This window comes from Lactuca virosa, chromosome 6 (assembly GCF_052849685.1).
Source record: "Lactuca virosa cultivar CGN04683 chromosome 6, Lactuca_virosa_CGN04683_v6, whole genome shotgun sequence".
Lineage (NCBI taxonomy): Eukaryota > Viridiplantae > Streptophyta > Magnoliopsida > Asterales > Asteraceae > Lactuca > Lactuca virosa.
Genome location: NC_136431.1, coordinates 51,772,365 through 51,786,114, shown reverse-complemented (window position 1 = coordinate 51,786,114; position 13,750 = coordinate 51,772,365). Strand labels below are relative to the sequence as shown.

Below are 13,750 nucleotides of genomic sequence, written 5' to 3'. Positions count from 1 at the left end.
ATGTGAATATGTGGAGAATGGGTTTTCAGAGAGCTTTAATAGTGTCATTTTGGATGCTAGGAAGAAACCTATTATTAGCATGTTGGAGGACATTCATATATATGTGATGCAAAGGATGGTCACTATGAAACTCACAGGTGAATGATGGAATCGTTATTCTGTTTGTCCAAACATCAGAACAAGATTGAATATTCTCCAAAATGAGCAAAGGTATGCACACTTTTATTTCATACATAACTTACCTCTGTCAACTCCAAAATTTGTATCACTTTATGTAGGCATTGGTAGGTTGTGTCTTGTAGGAGTATGAAGTTTGAAAAAAGGAATATGGATGAGTCATACATTGTTGATGTTACAAAAAAGGAATGCAGTTGTAGGTTATGGGAACTAAATGGGTATGGTTGTGTTCATTTAGTAGCTACATTAGCTTTTCTAAACGTAACACCTGATGGGCCATATGTAGACCCTTTGTACCTGTCAGCCTTCTTCCATAATACATACAAAAAGTCTATTAGTGGCATGAATGGGATGAACATGTGGCCTTCAACAACCTTTACACCTCCATTACCTCCTTTAAAAAGAAGAATGCCAGACAGTCCAAAAGTCAAAAGAATAAGGCATGATTCTGAAATGTATGGAAAACACACTCTTTCAAAGGAAGGAAAAAAGGTTTCTTGTGGCATATGCAAAGAGAAAGGGCACAACAAGAACACTTGCACTCAAGTGTCAATGCCACCTAAAACTAATGTCACAAAGAAACAAAAAATCATGCAAACACAAGAATCAGTGAATATGCAAGCTATTGAAGAAGATGATGTTATGGGTGATATAGTTGAGCCATAAGTTGTTGAAGTTATGTGGGTAAACAAATTTGAGCAAGTTGTAACACTCGGTTTTGAAAGTGTTTGATTGTGTCTTCGAAGGCCAAGGGTATAAGCGTAATCTGACGATTCGGTACTGTTATGAGTCTCGGGTTTTATTCGAAAGGTTTTGATGCTCGGGGTGTAGGTAGGAGCGTAGGGTTCTCGTCCCCTTTCTGTGGATATAAAGTTTGTCGGAAACGGACTTAGAATAAGGAAGTTATGGTACTTTGAAGGTCTTGTCAAAATTAGCCCCTAATGGAAATACTTGGCAGATCAACCCCATGCATGTAAGGAGGTGTGCATGTGTTCAGCTGGGTACGCCTAGCGTAAGCTGGGGTACGCCCAACGTATGCAGGAGGTTGGTCGTGGGTGGTCATTGAGTACGTCGGGCGTACAAAGGGGTATGCGGGGCGTCCTCTCTTCAGACCAAAACCCTAATATCTCGACTTGTAGCCTATATAAGCAATATTATATCCCTACTTGAGTCATTTTAGATAAGCTTCCACCCCTTTTAGCATCATAGAAACCCTAGAGTGCCTTGAGTGAGCTTTTGGAGCTTGGAGAGGAGTGTTCATGGTGTTTTGTGTAAGAGAAGAAGAAAGTTGATGGCTCATTTCTTGGAGGAAGCTTGTAGATCCAGATAGTCCTCATCTTTTACAATCCATTAGAGGTAAAAAGCTCTGATCTTGACTTTCCATTTCATAGATCCTCTTTTGGGTTGGTTTTTCACCATTTTTAGCCTTTTTTTTAGGTCTTGGTGAGCTTGGGTGGGTTTTTTAGAGACTCAAACTTGTAGATATGGACATTTTAAGGTCCCCTATCTCATAAAGGTGCAAGCTTTGTGAAGTGTTTGAGTCCAAGCATGAGTAATTAAGACCATCCATTAAGCTCTTTTGAGCTCTAGAGTCCCATTAAGCCATGCATGTTAGTAAAGTTGCCAACTTTACTTGAAAAGTCACCTATAGAAGTCAGGCTGGAGAGTTGGAGCAAGGGCTGAAGTGATTAAATGCTTATTTGGAGATGATTGAACTTCAGAGAAGTACACTGGGCGTGCGTCTCGTACGCTGCGTGTACTGGCCCAAAGTGGTTTACGTTGGGCGTACCATCTGAGTATGCAGGGCGTACTTGGCTTGGTTGACTCACTTTGTTTTGTTGACCTTTTTGGGCCTTGGACCATGGACCAGGAGTTGGTTAGGGAAGCCCATGTAGTATTTCAGGCCTCTTTGGAGAGTGGGCCTTTTTGGGTTGGGTCCAATATGGGATTGGGCCTTATTGGGCCTTGTGGGTCATATCGGTTTCGGGCTTTCTTATGGGCTTGTAAGTACATGGATTTAGTTGGGCTAGCCATGGACATGTATATTGATTCAGAAAAAGTAAATGGGCTTTAGGGAAAGGTGCATGTAAGGGTTTGGGCCCAATTTGGAAAATTAGGCCTTTAGTGGGCCATTAGTGTGCCTTTATGGATTTTGGAGTTTTGGACTTGTTTGGTTTTGGACTTGGGCCTTAGTTAAGTATATTTTGGGCCAGGGTTAAATGTTCATTTTACCCCAAATATGGAATTATCGACCATGGTATAGAACCCAATTGTTAATTGGGTGTTATTTTGATATTGACAGTTCGGGATCTGTCATCCAGCAGCTAGAGTTTTGTCCGCGGGACTTCAACAGTGCGAGGTGAAATACCTTCCAGTAGAAGTGGGTCTACGGCCACAATGCCGACCCACTAGTAGGATTTGTTTGCTAGATGATTGTCTTTGTGATAATTATATAGGTTTGCTACTATCTGATATGCTTTATGTGCTAGGATGCTCTATTATATGTGTTAGTAGCAGTAGGGGTGAAATTGTCCCCGAATACCGGTTGAAAGATACCGAAGCGGTAGTCAGTACCCATGCATGCCTAACAGTATGTTTATGTTATGTTATTATGTGGTAGTGGTAGGGGTGAAATAGTCCCCAGTAGTCGGTTGAGATAAACCGACGGGTAAGTCAAGCGCCCCAGAATGGCTTGACCGGGGTAAGTCGAGCACCCCAGAATGGCTTGACCTGGGTAAGTCAAGCATCCCAGAATGGCTTGACATGGGTAGGTCAGGCACCCCAGAATTGCCTGGCAGTATGTTATTGTATGGTGTGTGGTATGATGGGGGAACTCACTAACCTTCGTGCTTACGGTTTTCAATTTTGGTTTCAAGTACTTTGTTTTCAAAGGAAAGGAGTCGGCTCGATCGCAGCGTATCACACTATGATTTTCTACACATGTGATCTTTCGGATTACACTCTAATATTATTTTACAATAACTTGTTTTGATTATTGACGCTTTGGTTTTGACATGGGATATTATTATGGATGTTTTTATACTATTGGTTTTATAATAACTTAATTAAAATGAAATTTTTGGCCTTGAATTTTGGGATGTTACAAGTTGGTATCAGAGCCTTGGTTTGAGGGATTCGGACACACTCTCTGGTGTGTCTGGACTCAAACTAAGGACTTGGTATGAAAATTTTCAAAAGTAAAATCATTTTATTAAAAGGAGTTTGAAAAGAGTTTGAAAAGAGAAAAGAACTTTGAAAAGAACAAGATGTGTGATGCATGCAATCAGCCGAACTCAAGTAAGTTTTCCCCAAGATACCCATACATGTTATGATATGTTATGATATGATTATGAGAACTGCATGCTAGATTAGGGCCGAGGATCTAGGAGGATGCCTTATACGCCTATTGTATGTGCTTGTAGACTTGCATACTAGTACTGATCAATCAGTGGTAGGATAGCATGTTTAGGTTATGCCTGATTGTATGAGACTTTGAATTGCATGTATAGATTCCTGATTAGAGGATAGAATGGTTTGATTGGAGTATGTTGGTTAGATTTTCCATTGTCTGAATGATGTCTGCTTTGTGCATTGTGGGACTCTTAGTAATGTGAGTTAGCTACTAAGTGAATATGCTAAGTCACATGTGGCACAGGCTGGATAATCTCATAGGGATGGACTTGACCCTATTGTGCAGCTCTTGTATGAGTCCAACCGTTCTAGGGATGAGTCTTTTACTCGAAGGATTATCTGATCTCACTACATGTGGCTATATTCATGAGGTAGCTAGTTGACATTACCGGGAATCTTTCAGCAGCTGAGGACTGGTTGGGTTCGGGAACCTAGGAAAGCCTATGATATGTTTCAGTGGTTTAGTAGTGATGATTAGTGAGACTTGGGTGTATCAGTTTGAGGAAGTGACTTGGAGGATTCGGGAGGATTGCTGAGGAAAGTATGGATAGGTGTGGATGGTAGTATTGGGCCCATACTACTGAAAGAACATGATTCATACTCGAATCAGTGAGAGTCTTGGAGACTCTGAGAAGCTTCGGGGAGGAGTTTATGTCCCAGTTTGGGGACAAAGGATGTTCCAGCTGTTGCAGCGCAGCCATTGGCAAATAAGCTAGTGAGCGTGACAGGGTGTCCGGCCCTGGAGGATATGACTTCCAATGTACAAGGATACGAGATCGATTTGGAGAACTATGAGAAGAGAGGGTCGTGCCAGGTGCATATAGTAGAGGATCCCGGGGAGAGACCCAAGACTTCTGATCATCGGGCGAAAGGCTAGCAGGGCTGGAGTCAGTGCAACACGTACGAAAAGTGCATAAGGTAGTTTGTCGCTCCAAGGGTTTAGTCTGCTACAAGTGTAGCGGGGTTGGCCATGATAGCAGAAGGAGAGAAGAAGGAGTCAGGACATACAATGTCATACATGAGAAGTCAGAACCCCAGCAGGCAATGTTGCGGGTATGTAACCTTGCCTTCTTTTAGTTTTATCTGCACATTGTTGTGGGAATTATGTTGTGGTTTGGGATATTGTAGCAGGATGAGAGAGTGTATCCCTGGTTTATTTCTTTGCTCCTGTTGAGTTAGATCGTCAAATATCGTCATATGCCAATTACATACCATGAATTACTAGTGGTTAGTGTAAGATCGCTTCCCTTTTGTTGGTTCGGGGTGTTCAGTGTTCACTTGGTTCATAATATAGATTTGTCGTAGAATAGTTAAGGGCTCATCTGAAGCCCAAGAGCCTACGGATCCTTAGAATCCTTCAGGAAGAAGGATCCTATTGTTAGTTCGTGTCATCGAGATCGAAAGGGAGTTTGGACCATGATCTTAGGAGGGTCGAAGTATCTCTGGAGAAGGTGATCAGGATCCCTCCAGATGTTGCGGGTATGTCATCTTCTACTGCTAGTAGATGGATGTTGGGAATACGTATCGCTTTGGAATTGTGAATGAGTTTGGATAAGTCAGATCTCGGGTCGGTTTTCTGGTAGTGTTTGGGTTATCAAGGATCATATATGCCATCCTGCATGCCGAAAAGTCCTTGATGAACCCACAGAGGGACGCATCTTGCAGAGTAGGTTCCGCGTGTACCATTATCATTCCGGATCCTTGTCAGGATCTGTGCAGGAGTATCATTTAGAGGATATTTGGTTAGAGTTAGAGCAATAGTTCTCTAGTGGAGTCAGCGTTCAATGGTTCTATCATGGTTCATGTATGGTCGAGAATTGTCTATGGATGAACTTGGAGTTCAAGGCACTACCGTTGCTAGGGAAGGACTAGTAGCATGAAGATAGTGGAGTCAGTTGCGAGTGTTAGACGCATGAGTGTTCGGTCATTGAATGTCCAAGAGAATTGCATTTCTCGCATGGGTTGCGTTTGGTCAGAGCTCAGTAGTGCTGCGAGAGAGGGAGTGAGAATGAGGATTCGTCAGCTAGGGTGAAGATTAAGGTCTTCAGTTGTCAGCATGGGAGGTGGATTGAGGTGTCAGAATGGATCGGATTTCAAGAATACTCTTCAAGATTTCAGAGGATAGGCGATCCTAGGTGATTGATTGCTAGCATTGGTGTGTACAGGTTGTCAATCGGTGGATTATTAGAAAGTAAGAAGGATTGGGAATCCTTCAATTCTCACGTACTGTGAAGACTTAGTTAAATCTAAGTGGGGGAGAACCGATAAGGTACTCAAGAACAGAAATAGGTGTGAAACTAGGATGAGTTTCGCATCCCCGTTAGGGAGAAAGGCGGTCGAGCGGCCGTACAGATTGAGGATTGTCAGTTGGGAGTTCAAAAAGCGTTCCAACATTTGGTTCATGCTTTTCCTTGGCATCAGATAGAAGGTTTTGGGAACCAGGTTAGAGCTTCAGTTAGGACTCAAGTTCAGTTGAGTGTTAGGTCGAGTGCGTGTTCGACCCGGTTTGGACAAGTGTTGTAAGACTACGGGGTAGTCGTCGCATTCACTAATAGTCCGATAGTATGGAAAGTGTTGTAAGACTATGGGGTAGCTGTAGCATTCACTAGCAGTTAGATAGTATGGAAAGTGTTGTAAGACAACGGGGGTAGCCGTATCATTCACTAGCAGTCAGATAGTATGATAGAATGTTGTAAGTATGCGGGTGTAGCCGTAGCATTCACTAGCAGCCAGATAGTGTTGGAGTGTTGTAAGTTTGCGGGTGTAGCCGTAGCATTCACGAGGTTGGCAGATAGTGTTAGAGTGTTGTAAGTATGCGGGTGTAGCCGTAGCATTCACAAGGTTGGCCAATAGTGTTAGAGTGTTGTAAGCCTGCGGGTGTAGCCGTAACATTCACAAGGTTGATAGATAGTGTTAGAGTGTTGTGAGCCTGCTTGTGTAGCCGTAGCATTCACTAGTAGCCATTCAGCATGGAAAGTGTTGTAAGACTGCAGGATATCCGTAGCATTCACTAGTAGCCAGACAGCAGGGAAGTGTTGTAAGACTGCGGGATAGCCGTAGCATTCACCAATGCCCAGATAGAATGAGGAATGTGGCAAGACTGCGGGGTGGCCCGTAGCATTAGTTAGCAGGCAAGATAGAAATATTGTAAGACTATGGGGTGGCCTTTAGCGTTCAATAGTTGGCAGATGGAGTAGGAACGTTGTACGACTGCGGGGTGGCCCGTAGCATTTGTATATTGGTATGGTAAGACTGCGGGTGGCCCGTAGCACTCGTTAGTTAGCCGATAGCATATTGGTATAGTAAGACTGTGGGGTGGCCCGTAGCATGCATTAGTGGTCAGATAGTATGGGAACGTCAGACTGAGGGGTAGCCCATAGCATTCGTCGGTCTTTAGTTGGCAGTGAGAATGTATCAGATGCATGACTCGCTTGTGGGTCTCTTCAGATGGTCTAGACCAGGGCAGGACAGCTCGCACAGATTTGAGTAGGCCACAATATGATTGGATTGGAAATTGATAGGTCGTTGGAGACCAGGAGTGATGTAAGACTACAATGGTTCTGGTAGCATTCACCTTTTGTAGTAGATTCTGTGGCAACGAATAGTTTGACGGTATGATCCGGAGGATTGGCAGGAATTATGGAGCCATGGGTGGCAAAGTGGAAATAGTAGTTTTCAATGGTCGAAGTCTCTTCAGAAGTTGCTAGAAACAACTGAGAAAGTATTATGTAGTTCAGTAACCAGGGAGAGTCCAGTATTCCATGTAATAACAGATCGGTGGGGACCAGGGTGGTCTCGGTTCATCTGGAAAGCGGATAAAAGACAACAGTATCTTCGGACAGGTTACTATAAGAGAACTCTGGAGTAGAGCAACTAGTTGATCGGGAGGCGCTAAGTCACTCATAGCAGGATTAAATAATCCCAGAGGGAATGATTCGACTCTGTTGTGCAACTCTTGTATGAGTCTAACCGTTACAGGGGGAATCTTTTACTCGAAGGGTTATCTGATCCATTCGTTGGGGATGGGTGTTTAGCACCGGAACATAGAAATAGGAAACATTCAGTAGGTAGCGGCGAAGCGACCGACACTGGGAGTGGCTGGAGATTAGTTACAACGAAGGATCTGTCCTTCGCAGAGACAGGAAAGGTTGTCGCTTATGTACAGTTGCCTTGGGAAGGCCATCGATTGCGCAGGGTAATGGTTGGACCTCAGGAGGTCAAGTATAGCGATCCTTTCGGGGATCGGATTGAGCAAACAAGGTTAAGTGTTGTATAAGAATGGATGTGAGCATTCAGGCTAGTTTAGAGTGGCTACTGTAACCCATGAGAAGTACCCGAGATAAGTATCCACAGAAGACTTTAAGGACGAAGTCTAGTTTAAGTGGGGAGAGTTGTAACACCTTGTTTTGAAAGTGTTTTATTATGTCTTCAGAGGCCAAGGCTATAAGCGTAATCTGACGATTCGGTCTGTTATGAGTCTCAGGTTTTATTCGTAAGGTTTTGAGGCTTGGGGTGTAGCTAGGAGCATAGGGCTTCTCGTCCCCTTTCCATGGACATAAAGTCCGTCAGAAACGGACTTAGAATAAGGAAGTTATGGTAGTTTGAAAGTCTTGGCAAAATTAGCCCCTAATGGAAATACTTGGCAGATCAGCCCTATGCATGCAAGGAGGCGTGCACGTGTTCAGCTGGGTACGCCTAGCGTAAGCTTGGGTACGCCCAACGTATAAAGGAGGTTGGTCGCGGGTGGTCATTGAGTACGCCCAGCGTACTCTCTTCAGACCAAAACCCTAATATCTCGAATTGTAGCCTATATAAGCAATATTATATCCCTCCTTAGGTCATTTCAGATCAGCCTCCACCCCTTTTAGCATCATAGAAACCCTAGAGTGCCTTGAGTGAGCTTTTGGAGCTTGGAGAGGAGTGTTCATGGTGGTTTGTGTAAGAGAAGAAGAAAGTTGATGGCTCATTTCCTGGAGGAAGCTTGTAGATCCAGATAATCCTCATCTTTTGCAATCCATTAGAGGTAAAGAGCTCTGATCTTGACTTTCCATTTCATAGATCCTCTTTTGGGTTGGCTTTTGGCCATTTTTAGCCTTTTTCTTGGTCTTGGTGAGCTTGGGTCGTTTTAGGGACTCAAACTTGTAGATCTGGATATTCTAAGGTCCCCTCTCTCATAGAGGTGCAAACCTTGTGAAGTGTTTGAGTCCAAGTATGAGTTAAGATCATCCATTAAGCTCTTTTCAGCTCTAGAGTCCCATTAAGCCATGCATGTTAGTAAAGTTGCCAACTTTATTTGAAAAGTCACCTATAGAAGTCAGACTAGAGAGTTGGAGCAAGGGCTGAAGTGATTAAGTGCTTATTCGGAGAGGATTGGACTTCAGAGGAGTACGCTAGGCATACATCTGGTACGCTGCACGTACTGGCCCAAAGTGGTGTACGCTGGGCGTACCATCTGATTATGCAGGGCGTACTCGGCCTGGTTGACTCACTTTGTTTTGTTGACCTTTTTGGTCCTTGGGTCATGGACCAGGAGTTGGTTAGGGAAGCCCATGTAGTATTTTAGGCCTTTTTGGAGATTGGGCCTTCTTGGGTTAGGTCCAAGATGGATTTGGGCCTTATTAGGCCTTGTGGGTCATATCAGATTCGGCCTTTCTTATGGGCTTGTAAGTACATGGATTTAGTTGGGCTAGCCATGGACATGTATAATGATTCAGAAAAAGTAAATGGGCTTTAGGGAAAGATCCATGTAATGGTTTGGGCCCAATTTGGAAAATTAGGCCATTAGTGGGCCATTAGTCTGCCTTTATGGATTTTAGAGTTTTGGACTTGTTTGGTTTTGGACTTGGGCCTTAGTTAAGTATCTTTTGGGCCAAGGGTAAAATGGTCATTTTACCCCAAGTATGGAATTATGGACCATGGTATAGAACCCAATTGTTAATTGGGTGTTATTTTGATATTGACAGTTCGGGATCTGTCATCCAGCAGCTAGAGTTTTGTCCGCGGGACTTCAACAGTGCGAGGTGAAATATCTTCCAGTAGAAGTGGGTCTACGGCCACAATGCCGACCCACTAGTAGGATTTGTTTGCTAGATGATTGTCTTTGTGATAATTATCTAGGTTTGCTACTATCTGATATGCTTTATGTTCTAGGATGCTCTATTATATGTGTTAGTAGCAGTAGGGGTGAAATTGTCCCCGAATACCGGTTGAAAGATACCGAAGCGGTAGTCAGTACCCATGCATGCCTAACAGTATGTTTATGTTATGTTATTATGTGGTAGTGGTAGGGGTGAAATAGTCCCCAGTAGTCGGTTGAGATAAACCGACGGGTAAGTCAAGCGCCCCAGAATGGCTTGACCTGGAAAAGTCAAGCACCCCAGAATGGCTTGACCTGGGTAAGTCAGGCACCCTAGAATGGATTGACATAGGTAGGTCAGGCACCCCAGAATTGTCTGGCAGTATGTTATTGTATGGTGTCTGGTATGATGGGGGAACTCACTAAGCTTCATGCTTATAGTTTTCAGTTTTGGTTTCAGGTACTTCATTTTCAAAGGAAAGGAGCCGACTCGATCGCAGCGCATCACACTATGATTTTCCACACATGAGATCTTTGGGATTACACTCTGATATTATTTTACAATAACTTGTTTTGATTATTGACACTTTGGTTTTGACATGGGATATTATTATGGATGTTTTTATATTGTTGGTTTTATAATAACTTAATTAAAATGAAATTTTTGGCCTTGAATTTTGGGATGTTACACAAGTGGTGAGGGTTAATGAAGCTGAGGAACAAGTAAAGGTTAATCAAGTTGTTAGGAAAGTGAAAACTATGGGTCAACCAAGCAAAAGCAGAAAGTCAGAGAGAATTCTTAAACTAAAGCTTGCTAAAAGAGTTGAAGGTGAAGGTAGTAGTGTTGGATCGCCAATGGAGTTAGATTAATTACACTTGTAAATTGGGTGTCTGTAATGTGGATTGAGAAAGGGAATTTATGTTTGATATGTTGATGTATGCTATACCAATCTTAACATTTGATATTTGGATGCGTGTTTGTATTTATAATATGGTTGGTATGTCATGTTATTATTAAATTAGGGGTATTTTGGTCATTTGAATCAGTTAGTACAATAGTTGTGTGGTATTTCATTTTTTATTAAAGTATGGGTATTTTGGTCATTTGAATCAGTTAATACAATAGTTGTATCGTATTTCATGTTATTATTATAGTAGGGGTATTTTAGTCATTTCAATCAGTTGAAACAATAAGTCTATGGTATTTCATGTACTTATTAAAGTAGGGGTATTTTGGTCATTTGAATCAGTTAATACAATAGTTGTATGGTATTTCATGTTATTATTATACTAGGGGTATTTTAGTCATTTCAATCAGTTGAAACAATAATTGTATGGTATTTCATGTACTTATTAAAGTAGGGGTATTTTGGTCATTTGAATCAGTTAATACAATAGTTATATGGTATTTCATGTTATTATTATAGTAGGGGTATTTTAGTCATTTCTATCAGTTGAAACAATAAGTGTATGGTATTTCATGTACTTATTAAAGTAGGGGTATTTTAGTCAATCGAAGAAGTTAAATTACATACAATTCCCCCAGGTGTATTAGTCTCATTTTAATTGGTAAAAGAGGGCATGTGAATGTTAGTTTAGGGGTATTTCTGTCATTTTAATATCTTAAAGAACTAGGCGTATTTCAGTCATTTTTTTTAATAAACCAATCAGGGGTATTAGAGGCAATTTATATTATTTCAGTAAACCCACTAGGGGTATTTCAATCAATATGTATTATGTCACCAAACCCACTAGGGGTATTTTAGTCATAACTTTATTATTTGACTTAACCAATTAGGGGTATTTCATTTCTTCCCTTCAGTTCTTCCAGGCAATTATTCAAATTTGGCAATCACAAATACAACAAAAAAGCACTTTTCAAATATTTCCATTTCTGGGTTTCTGCATCTTCTCTTTTGTCCCATGTCCCCACAAACAAACATCGGGGTTCATGTTATAATGATATTAACCATTTGACTGTTTCATGTGGTCCCAAGAACAAAATCAACATAAAAAATGACTACTTCTTCACGACACATGCATATGTACATTTATAAGAGTACTCCTTTTATAACATGAACAACTTAACTTAATCAACATTTCATTCATGGGTTTTTGCATCTTTACATATATTGAACAAGTTATAACATGATTTCCACAACTACCTAAGTACATACGAGAACCATCACCTAACTTACATCAAAAGACTGATCATCTAAACATCATGATCGCAAAACCACTAAATACTACAAACAAAAACCAAAAGACAACCAGCTTAACCCGTTACTAATAAGGACTGTAAACAAGATGCACATAAATACAAAATAGAAACCCAGTATTGAAATGTTTAACCTAAAGTTCTTCTATCACTTATATAACCTGTAGATTAAAACCCCCATAACAGCAACGACAAAAACCCTAAAGACCCATTTCACTTTGTTTGACTTCTTTTTTCCCAGAACAAAGTTGACATACGACGCTTGCATTGAACATAAATGATTCTTCAAATCAGCAACCATGTTAGATAGATCGAGTTGACCTGCCCTAACATCATCGACTTCATGATTTAGGGCATCCATCTCTCTAGTGAGGATGCGTCGTAGTTCATGAAGGTCATTTGTAATCTCTTCCCTCACAAGTGACACCTCCAATTGTGTGTGCAGTAGATTTATCGTGAGGTCTTCATTTGTGACTCCATTTGACACATTTTCAGCCATGTGCCGATTGTAGTTGGGTGACCAACTGTGATCTTGAGATGATCGTGAAGGCATTGTTTCTGCATTTAGTATCGAAGTCTAGGGTGCAGTCGGGGTAACCAGCGTATGAATTGTGCCATTTTAGGGCACAAGCTTCACAATTTATACGGAGGCGGGTGAACAGTGTGAACTTGGGACTTATGTTTCATATTCTAAAACGACGTCGTTTGGGTCCAAGACTTAAATATAATGTCTCCATGTCAGTGATGATGTGTAAAATTGGGACGATGTGGCAAGGTTACCGGGTATAATAAGTCAATGGGGCTAAATTGCTAGGTTGCAACAGAATTCATTCCCTTATAAAGCCACTTAAAAAGTTTAGTGACTAAAAGGGTAAACCTTAGAAAGTTCATAGGTCATATGTGTCATTTTCCTAATAAAGTATTGGGTTTATTTTATGTTGGGCATTTATTTAATTAACCTTTTAGCTAGGTTAACCCTAGATAGCTTTTACTATATGTAGTGGTCATTTCTATTGTATTGTAATTACCTTTTCTTTCATTATAAAACCCTAACTACTTTTTCTGTCTCTATTATTCATTCAATATGGTATCAGAGAGTTATTCAATTCTTGCCTTTAGATCTATCAATAGTTGGGGATATCGTTTAACGATCAACGAGCTTTGTTCATTTGGTTTAGTAATTCTTTCGTTTGTTTTATTATTGTTGGTTTGTTTTCATTTTCATTGGAATATGTTGTTTGTGTCCTCTTCCTTTTTGTATTTGATATACTGTAATTCGCTTGGGTGGATTACAATCGATATAGCTCTTAAAGATTACTCTTTAAAGTCTATTAGCATACAACTAGATGGAAAAAAATTATGCCTATTGGAGTTATGTGATGAAATTTTTTCTGAAGGGTAAACAAATATGGGGTATTATTATTGGAGTCAAAGGGAAACTAACAAATGATAAAGCTTCCAATTTTGTAATGTTACTTGATGCTTGGGAAGCTGATAATTCTAATATTATCAGTTGGATTAATAACTTTGTGGTCCAGTTTATTAACACCCAATTGAAAAAATATAATACAACATGGAAAGTCTGGGAGCACTTGAAAAGACTGTACACTCGGTCTAACTTTGTTAAACAATATCAGTTGGAGACTGATATCCAGACACTTCAACCGATCACCACAAGCGTCCAATATGTTTATTATGCTATGCCTAATTTATGGGATAATTGGCCCTCACAAAGTCTGGTGAATTGAAAGCCTTTAGAAATTATATTTCTAAAAGAGAAGAACAACATTTGGTGTAGTTTTTGATGGAACTAAAAACTGATTTTGCAGGTCTTTGTGGAACAATTCAACAATGTACCGCTTTTCCTA

At 40.9% G+C, this 13,750-nt stretch overlaps 1 protein-coding gene across 1 annotated transcript; it reads left to right on the top strand.

Annotated features, from left to right (window-relative positions):
* The first annotated feature begins 327 nt into the window (after window positions 1-327).
* On the top strand, window positions 328-843 carry LOC145121530 (uncharacterized). The gene has a single exon (XM_079057262.1). The coding sequence runs from the start codon at window positions 328-330 to the stop codon at window positions 841-843; it is 516 nt and encodes a 171-aa protein (XP_078913388.1).
* The last annotated feature ends 12,907 nt before the right edge of the window (window positions 844-13,750 follow it).

Excerpts from the sequence above, each read along its gene's own strand:
- LOC145121530 (XM_079057262.1), top strand. The coding sequence starts at position 328 with ATGGATGAGTCATACATTGTTGATGTTACAAAAAAGGAATGCAGTTGT.